Source organism: Aquarana catesbeiana, linkage group LG01, assembly GCF_042186555.1.
Source record: "Aquarana catesbeiana isolate 2022-GZ linkage group LG01, ASM4218655v1, whole genome shotgun sequence".
NCBI lineage: Eukaryota > Metazoa > Chordata > Amphibia > Anura > Ranidae > Aquarana > Aquarana catesbeiana.
In genome coordinates this window covers 91,547,600-91,567,391 of record NC_133324.1, presented here as the reverse complement: position 1 = coordinate 91,567,391, position 19,792 = coordinate 91,547,600, and the positions used below count along the sequence as shown (strand labels likewise).

General features: G+C 42.1%; 1 protein-coding gene across 2 annotated transcripts in view; it reads left to right on the top strand.

Moving 5' to 3' along the window:
• The window catches only part of TTC33 (tetratricopeptide repeat domain 33), a 415,549-nt gene that overhangs the window by 330,438 nt on the left and 65,319 nt on the right, over positions 1 to 19,792 (top strand). For both annotated transcript variants that reach the window (XM_073621670.1, XM_073621679.1), the window contains one exon: positions 4,186 to 4,317. In XM_073621670.1, the coding sequence (XP_073477771.1) occupies positions 4,186 to 4,317 (132 nt within the window). The remainder of the gene's footprint in view (positions 1 to 4,185; positions 4,318 to 19,792) is intronic.

Genomic DNA, 19,792 nt, shown 5'->3' with positions numbered 1-19,792 from the left:
GCTTTGAGTAATTGTTTTAATCAAGGGCACACCTTAGAATTTGGAGCATGAGTTCTTCTGTGTGAGTGTAACTTTGTGTTCAGTGAACAAGGCTAACCTGGCACCATAAATGGGGTTCATGGACTTTTTACCAATTAATCCCTTTTTAACCCATGAAACCAGTAAGCAACTCGTTCACTCACTTGTTATCTCTCGCCTTGATTATTGCACCTTCCTCTATTCAGACTTACGCCCCTTCAGTCTATCATGGATGCTGCTACCTTATCACCCGCTCAGTGTCCACCACTCCTCTCAGCCAATCCCTTCAACGGCTTTTGATTGCCCAGCAAAAAAATTCAAATTACTAACAACAACACAAAGCCATTTAAAACTCTTTCCCAAGCTACATCATCAACCTTGTCTCAATATATCACCCAAACCATTCTCTCCACTTCTTCAAAGACCTCCTGTTCCCTAGTTTCCTTGTCTCCTCATTCCATTCTCATCTCCAGGACTTCCCTAGAGCCTCTCTGGAATTCTGTACCCTAATCTGTCCAGCTTTCTCCTACCCTGTCCACTTTCAGGACAACCTGTCCTACCTTGAGCGAACAACTGAATCTTTTTACTTCTCCTATCAGCTCATCCCTAACAGTTGTTACCTTTTGTTCCAACTGCCCCTCCCTATTAGATTGTAAGCTCCCAGGTGAAGGGCACCCCTAACCCTCTTGAATTAAATTTTATTGTTACTGTATACTGTCTCCCTTTATATTGTAAAGTGCTGTGCAATCTGTTGGTGCTATATAATTCCTCAATAATAAGAGTGGAATAACCTTATAGTGAACCTGTGGCCTGGCTATGGACTTTCAAGTATTTATATTTTAAACAAAAAAGATGTAAAACAGATGTAAAAAAAGCCCTCACTGACCCCTGTAGCTACAGATATTGTGGAGCAGTGTATCCTCAAAGTTCACAGCAGAAGCACAGAGGCCTTCTCCCAGCAGTGACTCCTCAGCTAAGTTGTGTGATCAGTTACTTAAAATTCCATACACCACTATTAAAGCCTGCCCAAATTAGGAAAAAAAAAAAAAAGCTTTTCTTGAAAGCGTTACAGTACCTAACATTTCTAAGGTCAGGGCCGGTGCTACCACTAGGCAAACTAGGTGGCCGCCTAGGGCGTACGGCTGCTGGTTTCCCTACTCTCTGTCTCCATGCTATGTAAGTTTTCGGTACTGTATTATAAATACCTCTGTAATAAATGTTATAACCTCTAGTGGGCACTGCTGGGATAAAGCGTGCACATTTAGGGGGATGCAGGGGATGCCACTGCTGTGTGTTACTCAGGCAGCCACTCTGTAGTGTCATTATAGAGGCGCAGCACTGGGAAACATGTCCTGATGGAACAGAAGCAGACATCCCCTGCACACCTCTATGATCAGTGTTCTCTACTGCATCCACATGCTTCCTCTAGTGCCGGCTTCTGTCACACTGATGCTCGGGCAAAGGGGGTGGACTGGATTCAGGGGCGGAGCCGGAGGGCAATATGAGGTTTCACCTGGGGTGGCAAAAATCCTTGAACCAGCCCTGTCTAAGGTTAGTTATATAAAATATTAAAACAGGGTGCCCCCATATGATTCAGGGTTCACAGAGCATTGTAGGCTTTCTAAAGTGAGAGCAAAACAGGCCTCTTCTCTCTTAAACTTTTGTACAGAGTCATCTGAACAGGGAGAGAGGGGGAGGAGTCATTGGCCTGACTCATTCACTTATGTGTCCAAATTGTAGATTAAGCTATTGAGCTCTATAAACAGCAGGCTGGGATATGAAGATGGGAATACAAATTCATTCAATTGAAATATTTATTATTTACCTGGGTAAAGTAAAAGAAAAAAAAACTTTTTTGTTTTGTTCTGACCAGAATAAGGAAAGAATAGTGCTTAAAGAGGCGGTCCACCCCTCCCCAACCGAAAAATTAAAAGGCATCATCTACAAATACTGTAGCTGCTGGCTTTTAATATTAGGACACTTACCTGTCCAGGCATCCCGCAATGTCGGCACCCCAGTCAATTTTCCGATCGGCTCTCGAGTACTGTCGCTGCCATTCGTGGTAAGGAAAAAAGTCAGTGAAGCCTTTCGGCTTCACAGCCAGTTCCCTGTTGCGCATGCACGAAGCGCGCTGCGCTTTCTAACTGGCGCGGTGGAGGAAGGAGGAGGGGGGCCGAAATTCCTGTTACCGACAATGAGAGATGAGATTGGACATCCTGTGAACTCATCTCTACCTGAAATTCCACTTTGCGCCCTTTCGTAATCCAAGTAATCAGCTGCTAGCCTGGTCATTCCCCACCCACAGCACATATAAACAATGGGATGGGAAGCTGGTGACAACAATGCCCTTACGGACACATGCTCAGACTAATCACATCCAGTATACCAGGTCTGTTCTGGCAGTGATCTGGGCAATTTTCTATATTGATATTTGTTGATTAGGTGTAGAGGCTGCTCCAGTTTCTGTTTCAGTTTGAAATAGAAACTGCAGCGGGTTGCGCAGATAGACCTGAAATAGTCAGTTTGCTTTGTTAATGTGGTGCATGCTACTGGTGCCCGCTTAATTAAATCCCCCAAATGTCACCACGGCATTTTTTCATAGATAATAACATCTGTCATGCACACAAGTACCTCTCTTCTAGAGTTTCCTCTAGCTAGTAAACATACCATATCTTTTCTGCTATTGGTGTTTTGTTAGGGGAAAAGGGCAGGCTGAATAAGGTTCACTGCTGGGTTTCACGAGACAATTTTGGTCTGCTAGCAGTTCTCTCTGCTGGTCCTGCTGCTAGACCACTGTCCTAATCTTTTTATCTATCATTTGGTGAAAGGAAAATTAAGTGAGTGGTCTCCAGGGGCCAAGGTAGGGGAAATGATAAGAGCTCTGGAAGGGCTTTACTAGATTTCAAGGTCCGACTCACCCTCTAGTCTCAATACAGATGGTGGTTTGTGGTAAGATACTACCGGTATTATTTGGCCAAGCGTCTATGCACAAACCTATTAAAGATCAAAACACTTATGCCCCGTACACACGGTCGGACATTGATCGGACATTCCGTCAACAAAATCCTAGGATTTTTTCCGACGGTCAGACAAAGTTGTCGGAAAATCCGATCGTTCTGAACGCGGTGACGTAAAACACGTATGTCGGGATTCTAAACGGGGCAGTAGCCAATAGCTTTCATCTCTTTATTTATTCTGAGCATGCGTGGCACTTTGTGCGTCGGATTTGTGTACACACGATCGGAAATTCCGACAATGGATTTTGTTGTCGGAAAATTTTATAGCCTGCTCTCAAACTTTGTGTGTCGGAAATTCCTATGGAAAATGTGTGATGGAGCCTACACACGGTCGGAATTTCCGACAACAAGGTCCTATCACACATTTTCCGTCGGAAAATCTGACCGTGTGTACGGGGCATTAGACCTCTTTCACACTGGGGCCGCCCCCGTGTTAGCGGTAAAGTGCCGCTCGTTTTAGCGGCACTTTACCGTTGTTTAAGTGGCGCTTTTCAGCCGCTAGCGGGGTGCTTTTAACCTCAAAGAAGGGGTTAAAAATGCCTGTGTTATGGCACTTCGGAAGCGCTTTTCAGATACTTTGGAGCTGTCCACCACCCCAAAGATGCTGCTTGCAGGACTTTTTCTAATGTCCCCCAAGCTCACTGCCCCAGTGTAAAAGCACTCCAACGGCATAGGAGGCAGTTTTCAGGCACTTTACAGGCCCTATAAAACGCCTGAAAACTGCCTCAGTGTGAAAGGGGTCTTAAGACCGAGTCTAAGTTTGAGTGAGGCCCAGGAATATCTGTATGTATGGATAGCCTGATCCTGAGCACGTGCCACATCGCATCCTTTTTCGATGTGAATGTGCAATGACATGCCAAAAATTGACCTTGAATCTCTCCTCCACAAACTTCTAAAATAATTTATTTTTTTGTCACAAATAACCAACTAGAGGCTGCATGTCCATGACTTTTCAGAAACGAATGTAACATATTGTTCCTACCAATTCCCTGAAGTTCAATAACATAGCATAGGGTGGGTGACTCATCTACATAGGCGAACCACAACTTTATGCATGTCTTAATTGCAAAATAATGAAAACAGCTTATTTTTCTCTATGAGGTTGAGATGTTCATGGCCTCACCAGCACATTTTATGTTTTTTCTTGTAGTCTCTTCTGTGTCTTCATGAAATCTTCCCAGCGGTGCAAGCTGCTGAGACAGCAGTGAAGAGGAACCCGCGCTTTGTGGAGGCCTGGCAGACTCTGGGCCGAGCACAGCTGGAACTGGGGGAAATAGCCATGGTGAGTAAACAGATTAGAAGAAAATATCAAGTTGTTAATAGCATGGAAAGAAAAGTCTTCTTACTGAATATTACAAGGACACTTACAAGGCAACTTTTTTGAGAAGCCAGTCTCACTTAAAGAGACACTGTCATCTCTAAACCAAAGTTTAGCCAAAAACATCTTTAAAAAATACATTTACAATTTTTACCATCAGGGCCTCTGTTGATTCCAAGCTGCACATCAAGAACAATAATAAGCTGCAAGCACACTTTGGGGTAGATTTACTAAAGGCAATTTGTGATTGCAGTTGCACCTCTGAAAGTGCAGTTGCTCCAGAGCTTAGTAAATAAGGTGAAGCTTTACTTTGCAAATATTACCCAATCACTTGCAAGGATATAACAAAACAAAAAACAGCATTTTTGCCTGCACATGATCAGATTTTGGAAGCCAGCAGAGCTTCCCCACACTTACTAAACTCTGGAGCAACTGCACTGTGCAAGTGCACAGTCTCTTTGCCTTTAGTAAATAAATGCCTTGTGTGTTTAATAAATATGTGTGCCAGAATCACAGAGTGATAAAATAATTCAACAGGAGGTCCAGTGATCTCAGTGGTGGGTAGTCACACCCTTTAGAAGATGTGTTTTTCAAAGCTCCCAACTGTCCTATATTTGGAACCATATCCCTCTGCCCTTCTTTCCTTTTCAGTTGTCCTCTGTCTTGGTCTGATATATTGACTCCTATGAAAGATACACTATCTAACCACCAAAGTGTTATACTGCACTAAACCTTTCATCCAACCTCTGAATTATTATTATTATTTGTTCTTTTGAAAAGCCAGTGTAATGGAAATGTACTGCTGTGGCCAATTGTTTTGAGAATGACACAAATATTAATGTTCACAAAGTCTGCTGCCTCCTTTTTTATGATGGCAATTTGCATATAGTCCAGACTGTTATGAAGAGTGATCAAATGAATTGCAATTAATTGCAAAGTCCCTCTTTGCCATGAAAATGAACTTAATCCCATAAAAAAAACATTGCATTTGTGAAGAAGGCTTCAGGGCGCCCAAGAAAGTCCAGCAAGTGCCAGGACCATCTCCTGCAGTTGATTCAGCTGCGGAATCGGTGCATCACTAGTGCAGAGCTTGCTGAGAAACGGCAGCAGGCAGGTGTGAATGCATTGGCACGCACAGTGAGGTGAAGAATTTGGAGGATGGCCTGGTGTCAAGAAGGGCAGCAAAGAAGCCGCTTCTCTCCAGGAAAAACATCAGGGACAGACTGATAGTCTGCAAAAGGTACAGGGATTGGACTGCTGAGGACTGGGGTAAAGTCATTTTCTCTGAGAATCCCCTTTCCGATTGTTTGGGACATCTGGGGAAAAACCTCCGGAGAAGAAAAGATGAGCGCTACCATCAGTCCTGTGTCATACCAACATTAAAGCATTCTGAGTCCATGTGTGGAGTTGCTTCTCAGCCAAGGGAGTGGGCTCACTCACAATTTTGCCTAAGAACACAGCCATGAATAAAGAATGGTACATCCTCCGAGAGCCACTTCTCCTAACCATCCAATAACAGTTTGGTGACAAACAATGCCTTTTCCAGCATTATGGAGCACCTTGCCATAAGGAAAAAGTGATAATTAAGTGGCTTGGCGAACAAAACATAGAAATTTTGGGTCCATGGCCAGGAAACACCCCAAACCTTAATCCCATTGAGAACTTGGGGTCAATCCTCAAGAGACAGGTGAACAAAAAAACCCCCACAAATTCTGACAAACTCCAAGCATTGATTATGCAAGAATGGGCTGCCATCAGTCAGGATGTGGCCCAGAAGTTGATTGACAGCATGCCAGGGCAAATTGCAATGGTCTTGAAAAAAAAAGGGTCAACACTGCAAATATTGACTCTTTCCATAAAATTAGTGTAATTGTCAATAAACGCCTTTGACACTTATGAAATGCTTGTAATTATACTTCAGTATACCATAGTAACATCTGACAAAAAGATCTAAAAACACTGAAGCAGCAGACCTCGTGAAAATTAATATTTATGTCATTCTCAAAACATTTGGCCATGGCTGTAGTGGTGAAAAAGCCCTTATAGATTTAACCAAACAGTTTTGGATTGTTCTTCTTGGCCCATTTAACTGGGGGCATGTCATGGTTGTGTCTTTTGCCTACATCATTTTGTGCTAAAAGTTGTCCCTCTTTCTCATCTCAGAAGGTTAGGAGGTATAGGTCTATGAAGAGTTTAGGGCTGGAAACTGATGTGTCCCAGAGTAGTTGAATGGACCACGTTTACTTTTTAGAAAACAGAAGCCAACACAAATGGTACAAAGACTTGAAGAAAGCATTGAGGTATACTCTCTTGTTGGTATTCTCCAGTGCTTCTGATAACAAGTTTTACTAAAGGCTAAAAAGCGATAATGGCTTGTAATGAAACTAATGTTATATGTTAGTTTTCCTTGGCTGAGAGATGACATTATTACAGATGTATTAGGAGAGAGTATCAGCCAACCGCAGATCAATAAAATTAGCTTAATTTAGTGTTAAAGCTTTATCTGGTAATGGATATCATGGCTGCTTTAGAGTGAAATAACATAAGAGGGCTGCAGGATTATACACATTACCATTAATACAGTAGTAATGTTCTCATTTATTAGAAATGCCATAAATAGAACATAAACGTTATATTATTTAATGCCGCTATAGAGAAAATATGATTGTGTTGACTTTATTTTAATGACATACAGAACAGTTTGTAACTTCCCAGCCTTTTGTACTAGAATTTAATGTATAGTTAATGTAGAAAGCCACATTTCGAGTGTCAGATATTGCACCGCAATTTTCACCTGCGGCTGTTATTCTCTTCACGACCTCAACCTATTTAGTGATTACTCAGAGATTGACTTTACTATAAAATGCTATTTGAATGTCAACTGCAGGCGTCTAAAGGGAAACTCACCGTTTTATTCTGTTGGTTCTGAGCTTTATGTATGTTACTATTACAGCAAGTTTTAAAGAGTAATGCTGGGTTCACACTGGTACAACACCACTGTTGTAGGACTGTCATCCTACTTTGACCTGCGACATCGCCCCTACTTCAGTCCTACTTCCATCAGACTTGAGTGAACAAGATAAGATTTTGCTCCAGCTTTGAGATAGTCTGACTTGTCTTTTGACCAATCAAAACAATCCCAGTGTGACATAAATTCATTTTCCTGCTGCTGTAATCACCATGTCGGATGCCACAAGTCGGATGGTTAGGACAAGGATCCAACTTGGCTCCGACTTCAATGATATTCAATGGGTTGAAGTAGGACAAAAGTCTGACAGGAACCTTTTTGAGGCCAGGTTCACACTGGTACGACAAACGCTCCGACATTGGGAGCTCATGTCGCATGATGTGTGAAAATCAATGTTTCCCAATGGGAGCTGTCTTAACTGGACCGACTTTGAAAATGCTCGCTGCACTACTTTGGTCCGACTTTGATCCTACTTCAGCCCATTGAATATCACTGAAGTTAGATCAAAGTCGGATCGCCGTTTTGACTGACCCGACTTTGGCATGCAGCTTGTGATGATCTTTGAAGGGGACCTCCACGCCAAATGATAGGTTCTCCCTCCAAGAGCATACCAGGCCCTTCGGTCCGGTATGTATTTTAAGGGGAACCCCCACGCCGAAAAAACGGCGTGGGGCCCCCAAAATCCATACTAGACCTTATCGAAGCACACAGCCTGGCAGGTCAGGAAAGGGGTGGGGACAAGCGAGTGCCTGAACCATACCAGGCCACATGCCCTCAACATGGGGGCCCCAAAGCACCCTGTCCCCATGTTGATAAGGGCAAGGGCCTCTTCCCGACAACCCTGGCCGTTGGTTGTGGGGTCTGCAGGCGGGGGGCTTATCGGAATCTGGAAGCCCCCAGATCTCGGCCCCCAACCCTATGTGAATGAGTATGGGGTACATTGTACCCCTACCCATTCACCTAAAAAAGTGTCAAAAATAAAACACATTACTCATGTTTTTAAAGTAATTTATTAAGGCAGATTTGCCGTCTCTTGCGATCTCTTCTCCCCTCTCCGGCTCTTCTGCCTCCTCCACTGATGTCTTCTGCCTCTGCCGGTTCTTCTCCGCTGATGTCTTCTAGCCCTCTCCAGTTCTTCTCCCTCTGTCCGCTGTCTTCTGCCTCTGCTGGGTCTTCTCCGCTATCTTCTCGCTCTTTTGCTGGGTCTTCTCCCTCTGTTCTTCTTCCAATGTTGACTCGATGCTCTCTCCCGCTCTAATAACGAGTGCGCGGTATGCCACTACTTATATAGGCATGGGGCGGGGTCACTGAAGACCAGCCCATTATGACATCACCACCCATCATGCCCCGGGTGGTGACGTCATCAGGGACGTGGCCACCGGATGACGTTACATGGTGACCCCCGCTCCATGCCAATATAAGTAGTGGCACACCGCGCACCCAGCATTAGAGCGGGAGAGAAGAAACAGAACAAGGGTGCACACACCGCTTCAAGCAAAAAATGGACACACCTGATCCAAGGTGCTAATCCCAGGTCATCACCATAGGCAATATTAAGAAGAAAAGATTAAACTTGAATCCAAAAGATGCTGTAGAATTTTCTTTATTGTCATGAGTCAGACAAAATTGCAACGATGATCAGTTGATGCGTTTCACGCGAAAACAAAAACGTGCATTGGGAGGCCTATTATTTCTGGTATTAATTCTCTTGATGAAAGATTGGGTCAATGGCTTGATTGTGTGCTACAACCTCTGGTGGTCAATCTCCCCAGTTATCTAAAAGATACCAATCATTTGTTAACCACTTACCGACCGGCTCCTGTACATATACGTCGGCACTTTGAAGATGGATATCTCGGTAACGGCAGCAGCTGCTGCCACAACCGAGGTATCCATCTTTACAGGAGCCGGTTCTGTGTACGATAATGGTGGTCTCTGCGGCAGGTTCACCATTATCGGCGGCGGGAGAGGTGCCACCCCCCCTCCCGCGCCCTTCGCTGCTTACCGGAGCCATCGGTAGCGGCGGAGGAGATCGGGACCTCTCACTGCTGAGGTATGGAGACGAGTGAGGCTAAGATGGCCCCCACCCGTCTCCATACCATAGGAGGGCAGAAGCGACATCAGCTCCGCCCATATGTCTTAAAGGCATATTTTTTTTTTGTAATTTTTTTTTTTTTTTTTTTTTGCATTTTAGTCCAAATAGGAGATCTGAGGACTTTTTGACCCCAGATCTCATATTTAAGAGGACCTGTCATGCTTTTTTCTATTACAAGGGATGTTTACATTCCTTGTAATAGGAATAAAAGTGATCCAATTTTTTTTTTTTAAACAGTGCAAAAATAAATATAATAAAGTAAAATGAATAAGAAAATAAAAAAAAAAATAATAAATTTTAAAGCGCCCTGTCCCGACGAGCTTGCGCGCAGAAGCGAACGCATACGTGAGTAGCGCCCTCATAAGAAAAAGGTGGTCAAACCACACATGTGAGGTATCACCGCGACCGGTAGAGCGAGAGCAAAAATTCCAGCCCTAGACCTCCTCTGTAGCACAAAACATGCAACCTGTAGAATTTTTTAAGCATCGCTTATGGAGATTTTTAAGGGTAAAAGTTTGAGCGGGCGCAATTTTGAAGCGTGACATGTTGGGTATGAATTTACTTGGCGTAACATTATATTTCACAATATAAATAAAAATTGGGCTAACTTTACTGTTGTCTCATTTTTTTATTCAAAAAAGTGAATTTTTTCCAAAAAAAGTGCGCTTATAAGACCGCTGCGCAAATACGGTGCATAAAAAAGTATTTCAATGACCGCCATTTTATTCTCTAGGGTGTTAAAAAAAAAAAACAATATATAATGTTTGGGGGTTCTAAGTAATTTTCTAGCAAAAAAAAACTGTTTTAAACATATAAACACCTAAAATCCAAAAGTCCTTAAATGGTTAAACATTGCAGGTGACACCAGATGGGACGATCGTTCACTCTGGGTCACCTGCGATGTTTCTAGCCTCTTTTCTAGTATTCCACATGCCCAAGCTTTAGAAGCAGTTAGTTTTTTTCTCACACGTGATGTTTCCTGCAGCCTGGAAAGAAAAATGTTTATTCTGGATGATTTGGAATACTTTTTAAAACGTAATTTCTTTTTTTCGATGGTGAATATTTCCTTCAAAAGTGTGGAGCAGCGATGGGCGCTAAATTTTCGCCATCATTGGCCAATTTATATATGGGATGGTGGAAGCATCTCCATATTTATGGTTCTTCTAATCCATTCAGACTTTTGATAGAAAAATTTTTTTGCTACATAGACAATTTCATTTTCATTATGGACACAACTTTTGGTTCTTTGGATGAATTTTTGAAGTATCTCAATCACAACAATATGTACCTAAAATGCTCAGGGCTCTGTGATAAATATGATATTAACTTCCTTGATGTTCTTTGTGTGGTTGAGGTACTTCAGTACATACTGGACTCTACAAGAAACCTCTTTCAGGAAATAGTTTGCTGATGGCCACATCTGGCCATCCTCGACACACCATCAGAGGTATTCCTGTAGGCCAGTTTCTCAGGATTCGCAGAATCTGTAATGATCCTGTGACATATGAAACAGAAGCACCGCCCTATATACAGCCGGTCCCCTAGTTACAAACATCCGACTTACAAATGACTCCTGACAACAGGAAGTGAGAGGAAATCTACTCCTAGAAAGGGAAATTCACTCCTGTAATTCCCTGTACACACGATAGGATTTTCCGACAACAAAATCCTGAATTTATTTCCGACGGATGTTGGCTCAAACTTGTCTTGCATACACATGATCACACAAATGTTGTCAGAATTTCCGAACGTCAAAAACGCGGTGACATACAACACGTACGACGAGCCGAGAAAAATGAAGTTCAATAGTGCGGCTCTTCTGCTTGATTCTGAGCATGTGTGGAATTTTGTGTGTTGGAATTGTGTACACACGATCGGAATTTCCGACAACGGATTTTGTTGTCGGAAAATTTGAGGACCAGATCTCAAATTTTGTTTGTCGGAAATTCCAACGGAAAATGTCGGATGGAGCCTACACACGGTCGGAATTTCCGACAACAAGCTCCCATCGAACATTTGTTGTTGGAAAACCTGATCGTGTGTACGGGGCATAAGAGTTATTATGGGAAAAAAGGTGTCTCCACTGATACTTTATCACCAATCCTTGTTTCCACAACAACCCAAAATTTTCAAAATCCAATTGTCATCGGAACAGAAAGTGAGGTGAAATCTTCTGAACAGGGGCACAGACAGCAAAACAAATGTTACAGGGGTGTGTACCCTTCCCTATGTTATCCAAAAAGCTTAAAAATATTTTTTTTGGCTGGAGCTACACTTAAAAAATGTACCTGTTCTGACTTACAAACAGATTCAACTTAAAGTGTAAGTAAACCCTCCTATCGTTTTCAGCCAAGGAAGCTGCCATCTTTGCCTCTGTTTAATCTACAACTGCCATGATGCTGCACATGTGATCAGTTATGACACCAGCCATTGGATGGTTTGACAGTTTGATTGACAGCACAACCAATCAGAGTGTTACATTTCCGGCACGTGCCGGAAATGAAACAGTTTTATGGATGGGTTTACTTCCGCTTTAAGTACAAACCTACAGACCCGATCTTGTTTGTAACCTGGGGACCCCCTGTACTCGTTTCTTGGAGAGGGGGTACCCTAGATACATTCTTGATAGAGCAGTTTCTATTGCTAATTCTTAAAATAAGAATGACCTAAAACACAACCATGTTGGTAAAAACAAGAAAACAGCAGTGTGTTTTCAAGAGAGGAAGACCCACCATCAGTAGTGGGATGAATATCCACTTGGATATTCATCTGTCGGTTACCTAGCCTACATATTAGGACCTAACGACTGCCTGTCCCACATACCTCTGACCAACATTTAACAATGTCGCAAGTGCAGTGTACTTAAAAAATTTGCCCATTATACTCTTGTGTCCATGCAACAGTTGATTGGACCTAATTGCCTTTGGTGCCTCTTTTACATGGAATCATTCCATTGGAATCAATATCTATGTAATTTTATCCAACTCTCATGCCCTGATGAAGGTATCTCATCCCTCGGAGAGCACACAGAATGATTTGTATTTGTGCTTATATATAATTTTTGCTATGTGTAGACGACACACGTCTTTTATCCTATAATATTAAAAGATAATTTTTTATTACTAAGTTGGTGGTCTGTCAAAGTCCCACTTAGGGGGTTACACTTCTTTGTTCTAGAGATTAGGGATGGGACCACCGTACTCTACATTTGACATGGTGAAAGTCTCTTTTTGTTCTGAAATGGACCACAAGGCACACAGGACTCCTGTGCAATTCGCACCGGAGCTGCTCTGGAGATGTGTGAACCGGCTCCATAGAGAGCCGGTCACAATCTCCTGCTATGCAAATTAGGTGCGGAGAAAAACCCACTTCCAATTCGCAAATAGCGTGAACCCAGCCTGAATGTTCTTGTCATTATTAACACAGTTTAACACATTCAGGCACTTTCCTGAACACTTATCTGCCAGGGTTTGGCCTAATTAGGAACATGCAACATAAATGTGAAGACCATCTGAATGAGTCTTATATTGGACAGATTGGCACCCGATTTATATTTATGTATGTCCATCTTTATGGACAGTGGGCACCACGGTCTCCGCTCTCATACCACTGTGAGCCATGTGTAACTTTACTCATACTTTACTTTGTATTCTCTACTGCTTGCCAGCTTCTCTACTAAACAGATAACTGTCGTTAAATAAACAGAGGTACTCTTCAGGCTGCAAGCTGAAGGAAAAAAAGAGGAGCAGCGGTGCCTAACTTGGTAAATATTATGTGAAGAAGGCAGACTGGTGGCAAGGGAAAGTCCAGTGATAGCAAAAGGGAAGCTGTTTGTGGCAGTGTGGTTATGAAGTGCTTATATTTCTGAACCTAAAGCTGGTGTTGAGACTTCCACACTTTAGCATTTAATCAAATAAAGCGTATCTGAACTCGAGAATTAAAATGTTATTTATTGCAGCTTACCTCTCTTTAAGGCCTCTTTCACACAAGTAATAAAGCAGTGGGATGGCACTGTAGACATGCAGCCAATTTAACAAGGCAGGTTGTGTTGACAGGTGGCAGCACCTGTCAGACTTGCCCATTCCGGTCACTGGGACCGTGGAACAACTGCAAGTCAAGTGCTTGTGCTTGGCTCCTGGTTGCACCGCGCTAGTTCCATTCAAGAACAGAAAAAACAGGCATTCAGGAGGCAGCAGGATAACCTTTTGAATGCCTGATCAGCCACCTTTTGCAAAGCAATTCATCGCAGTTCGCTTTTCAGGGACAGCTCTAGTGTCAACCTAGCCTAAATGTGATGGCTGCATGAGTTGGATTTTTTTTCAGGCATGTCTCCCTTTATTTAACCACTAAAGCCCTGGAAGGATTTACCCCCTTCCTGACCAGAGCACTTTTTGCGATACGGCACTGCGTCGCTGTAACTGACAATTGCACGGTCGAGCGGCGTTGCACCCAAAACTAAATTGATGTCCTTTTTCCGACAAATAGAGCTTTCTTTTGGTGGTATTTGATAGAGGTCGACCGATATGGGTTTTTCTCTGGCCGATGCCAAAGCCGATATTTAGAAATCGCGGTGGCCGATGGCCGATATATGATGCCGATTTTTTTGGGCCGATATATTAAGCCGATTTCTTTTTTTTTTTTCCCTTCATCGCATAAAATTGAACAGTTAGACCCCTTTCACACTGGGGCGTTTTTCAGGCGCTTTTGGGCTAACAATAGCGCCTGTAAAACGGCTCCCCTGCAGTCTATGTGAAAGCTCGAGTGCTTTTACACTGAGGCGATGCGCTGGCAGGATGTTAAAAAAAAGTCCTGCAAGCGGCATCTTTGGAGCGGTGTATACCGCTCCTCCACCACTCCTGCCCATTGAAATGAATGCGCACCGCTGCCGAAGCGCCTGCAAAGCGTTTCGGCAGCAGCGCTTCAGGGGCGCATTTAACCCCTTCTTCGGCCGCTAGCTGGGTTATAAGCGCCCCGCTAGCAGCCGAATAGCTCCGCTAAAATGACGGCAAAGCGCCGCTAAAACTAACAGCGTTTTACCGTCAACGCATGCCCGCTCCAGTGTGAAAGCAGCCTTAAGTAATAAGTGATACAGAAAATTTTTTATATTTAAACATTTATTAACCAAAACAAATCTCCAATCAGTTCACTTGTATGTATAATTTAGATTTAAAAAAAAATAACTATCTTAAATATTAAATACACAAAAACAGGTAATCAAAACTTTTGGATGAAAAAAATGGGCTAACTTTACTGCTTTTTTTTTTTTTTTTTTTTTTTTATTTCATTAGTGTATTTTTTCAAAAAAAATTGCGTTTGAAAGACCGCTGCGCAAATACCGTGTGACATAAAATATTGCAACAACCGCTATTTTATTCCCTAGGGTCTCTGCTAGAAAAAATATATATAATGTTTTGGGGTTCTAAGTGATTTTCTAGCAGAAAATACAGGATTTTTACTTGTAAGCAACAAGTGTCAGAAAAGATTTAGTCTTTAAATGGTTAAACTGAGAGCTTCTCCACGGAGTTCAGTCTATTGATAAAAGAACCTGAAAGAGATACAAATGTATCTTCTTATCAGACTTGGCAGGCTGCCCAGAGGAGGAGAGAAGAAAACTTCAGACAACTTGCATTGACTTCTATTACAGAAGTCATTTGCAAGTCCCGCTGAAGTTATAATCGGCTTTTTTTATCAGCACAATCGGCCGCTGCCGATTAAGTAAAAAAAGCCAAATATCGGCCGATATATCGGCCGGCCAATATATCGGTCGACCTCTAGTATTTGATCACCTCTGTGGTTTTTATTTTTTGCGCTATAAACAAAAAAAGAGCGACAGTTTTGGAAAAAAAGCAATATTTTTTACTTTTTGCTATAATAAATATCCCAAAAAATATGTATTCTTCTACATATTTTTGGTAAAAAAAATCGCAATAAGCGTATGTTGATTGGTTTGCGGAAAAGTTATAGCGTCTACAAAATGGGGGATAGATTTATGGCATTTTTATTATATATTTTTTTTTTTTAGTAATAGCAGTGATCTGCGATTTTTATCATGACTGCGACACTATGGCGGACACATCGGACACTTTTGACACCATTGTCATTTATACAGCGATCAGTGCTAAAAAAAATGCACTGATTACTATGTAAATGACAATGGCAGGGAAGAGGTTAAACACTAGAGGGCGATCAAGTGGTTAAGTGTGTCCTAGGGAGGTGTTCTAACTGTGGGGGGATGGGCTTTCACTGACATGACAGCTATCACTACTCCCGATGACAGTGAGCAGTAGATCCCTGTCATGTCACAAGGCAGAATGGGGAAATGCCTTGTTTACAAAGGCATCTCCCCGTTCTTCCACTCTGTGACACAATCACGGCCCCCCGGCGGACATCGAGTCCGCAGGACCCACGGTCACGGAGCACGTGGCGGGCACGCGCCCTCAATGCCGCGATTTAAAGGGGACATACTTGTACCCCCATTTGCCCAGCCATGCCATTGTGCCGATGTACATCGTGCGCTAGTCGGCTAGTGGTTAACCTGGTGTTCCTGCCAGTAATTCACTTCCTGTCTAAGGCCGGCCATAGACAGAGCGAATTTCTTTCCTGCAACCATGGGTTTCCCTCATCAACACAGACAGTGTTAACAGAGCAATCCCTCCTGCCGAACCATTGTGTTTTCCTGGCAGGGTGGGGGCGAGCAGGGGAAGCCATCCCCACCAGGAGAACACAGTGATTATTGCTAGCAGCTATAACAGCCACTAGCAATAATCACATATAAAATCTGAAGGATATATAAGTGTAGCGCTAAACTGATTAAATTGGTAAATATCAACTAACAACCTTGTAAGGTGAATCGTGAAATATCAGTAAATCAATCCGAATGTACAGACCATACAAACTAATAACCTAAACAAAAGAACACATAAATATCACATATGACATGTGCCTGATAAACTGAATAAGAAATAAACAATCATGTGTAAAAAAAAGTCTGTGTAAATTCTATAAAGTCCACAGTATATGGTGAGGAATTAGAAGATCCAATTCACCACAATGGTGTATCACATATGACATGTGCCTAATAAACTGAAATAAAAAACCATGTATATGAAAAAGTCAGTGAAAATTCTGTATAGTCCACAGTATGTAGTGAAGAAAGAAAGGATCCAATTCACCACAATGGTATCAAAGTGCAATGGATAATACTGGAAGCATCAGTGCAGTAAAGCCCCCACCAAAGCAGATATGAGCTTACCAGATGATTTGAACTCAAAAGAACGTATGTTCTATGAGTCAAACAGGCTTGTATATTAAACTGGCAACCAGGATGAAATATTGAGGATCCTCTGCGGTTAAAACCCAGGGCGTCCCGACCCTTTATAGGAACTTGGTCCCCATACAGGGGTAATTGCACATCAAATATGTATGTGGAACATGGAAAAAAGGGAACCACATAGCGTAATTCTGCATAAACTGTTAAAGTTTTAATGAGTAAAAAACTCACATTTGGAAAGTGATATTCGAGCGCTTAAAAAGAAATATTGGTGGCAGTGGAGTCCTTTCTGACGTGTTTCGTCCCCATACGAAATCTACTGATATTTCACGATTCACCTTACAAGGTTGTTAGTTGATATTTACCAATTTAATCAGTTTAGCACTACACTTGTATATCTTTGTTATTTGAACAAATTATCTATTTGTTGTGTGAGCTGCTCTACCAGTTTAGGCACCGCGGGGTGCACTCCTTTTTATTGCATATAAAATCTGGTAGGTGTGTTGTACCCAAGTTGATTGATCAATAGGTAATAACTGTGAGGGATAAGCTAATGGAAAAAGTAAAAGTACAGCTTTTAGGTGGAGGAAGGATAGGCTTCCCTGAAGGGATGAGGTTGAAGAAATCAGATGGTCCGCCCCAATACCTTTTTGCCCTTAACTGGGCTTAGCCTCAGAGGTATACCTATTGTAATCTTTGGAATTTAGTAGTGGTGTGGTTTGTTTTATCTATTTTTTTTTGTGTGCGTTGTCTTTGAATGTGAGACAAATCTTGTAAATCCTGAACTTTCAGGGTTGGTTCCCCTATAAAACAGAAGCCTAGAGTGGTAACTATGGCACAGTGCCTTTTGCTACATTGGGAATGCTACACACTTGAATCCCATCACAACCTGGACCTTATATGTTAGAAGTATACAACTGGTTGCCATCGGATGATTTATCTAACCAGATGCCTCTGATATCTTATCTTATCTAGTCTATCTATATCTTGCCTTAGCTGTGTTGATGCTGATGTTCAGGCACCTAGGTCCTTTTGAACCAACTGCACCTTTTAGTTCAGCAGTCAGCAAAAATGAAGTAGCCCCCAGTAATAGAGGCAAGGAGGGTCTTTGCTGGCCGATGAACTGCCCGTTATGCTGATTAACCTGCTACCTCTTGATTAAAACAAATACTCAGAGAACCTTTTTATAGCCGTCTACCTTTGAACAGTGATTCCTTTACAGCAGCAGATGGTTTGATATTGTATGTAAAACTTTTTACCATGGAGATATGTTTGCTTTAGTTGTGCTAAACTTTACTGGACAAAGCTGCACCCTGTATTTATAGATCAGGTATACTGTGCTAAGGTGCATTCCTCTGTTCCATGAACGATATAGAGTTTGGTTATCGATTAACCTAGTATTGAGTTCATGCACTCTGAGAATTACGCGTGTTCTGAGACTATTAATATTTAATGTGTCAATATGTGCCTAGCATGTGCATAGAACCTTGGCGTGGTTTTTATATGTGTTGACTGACAACTATGGATCTCCCAGAGCAATTTGGAAATGCCCTGGTCCACATTGCACCTGTTGTCACTTTCTGCTTCCATCCCTGGTCTCTGGTAATATTTGTCATAAGGTTCTTAAATATATTATAAGCACATGACTTAAACTTAAACTCTGGTCAAGTCTTAGTATATTAAACTGAATCTGGAAACAGGTCGTTGATGGGGAAATTTCATAGCCTGCTTACTTTAGCTGACTTGATACCAAATGAATGTCATTAAAAACTGACCAAGTCCTTAAAAGGTCATGTTGCTATGAAGGGGGGTTGGTAATTTCTTTACACATTAGCCATGTATATAGCACAGCCAAAACGTAATAATCAGTCTCGTCTCAGAGCTCCATGCACGCATCTGATTTTTGATCATCTGTGCCAAGCCGTGAAAGCAGGTGGGACTCCTTAGTGAAAAGGCATTTTTCTAATACTATTAGATTTGTATCAATCATTACTTAATTAAATGTTATACCTACAAGTGTTTGTGTGATCTCTCTTTGTACATCTAAAATAAAACCCCAAAAATGTAAACTATCACGTAGCTGTGATAAAACCGCTGTCCGTGTCATTTGCAAAATTTCTTAACCCTCTTGGTGACTTGGAGTCCCAAACCTTTTGCCACAACACAGGTGTTTCCTCTATTCCTCTTGCACTAATAACAACATAAAATTAGTTAAAATCAGGAAGATTGGAGTTCTTATTAAAGTGGATGTAAGTGGATGTAAACCCGATTCATGAAATTTGAGCTGGACACATATATATCTGCAGTGTTTTCTTATCTCTCTTTAAAGCACTGTGTCCCGTGGCTTTCTCCTGCTCTGTTCTTCTGTTATCAGCCTGATAACTTCTGACAAATTTTCTGACACATGTGATAAAAGCAGGCTGAATTTTGTGTCGGGGAGGCTGCTATAAATAGATAAGCAGGCAGCTTTCCGTGTCACAGAACACCTCTAAATGTCTCTACCTATGAGGAGAAGGGGGTGTGTGCCTTTCCTCCAATCAGCTGTCTTGACTGTATGCCCAGACTTCACACTCCGTGTTAAACAGGAAGAGAAAATCTAACACAATCTGAACTTTCTAAACAGTATATACTGTAAAGCTAAAGACAGCAGATATACATGTAAAATGTATGTAGGGAGATTTGTTTCATCCTTGTGTATCACCTGAGGCTGTTCACTTCACTTGGTATATGTGAGGGTTTACATCCACTTTAACTGTCAACACACAAAAAAAATTAGGTCCTGCGTGATCTTATTTTCAACACAACACAAAGCACAGGGCATATGCATCTCTGTGTTCCGGTGTGCTATAATGGAGTTGTGTTGTAGCGCAATGTAGACGCGCATTGGGATACAATTAACTGAATGGCATCGTCAACACAGTCCACGTTGATGGAGGAATCCCTCCGTCCAAGCCATTGTGTATTCTTGGCGGGGAAGCCATCCCCGCTGGGAGAAGACAGTGATTATTGCTATCAGCTATAACATCCGCTTGCAATAATCACATGTATAATCCAGCAGGCTGGTTGTACCCAAGTTGACCGATTAACTTAGGTCCATTCAGCCTGC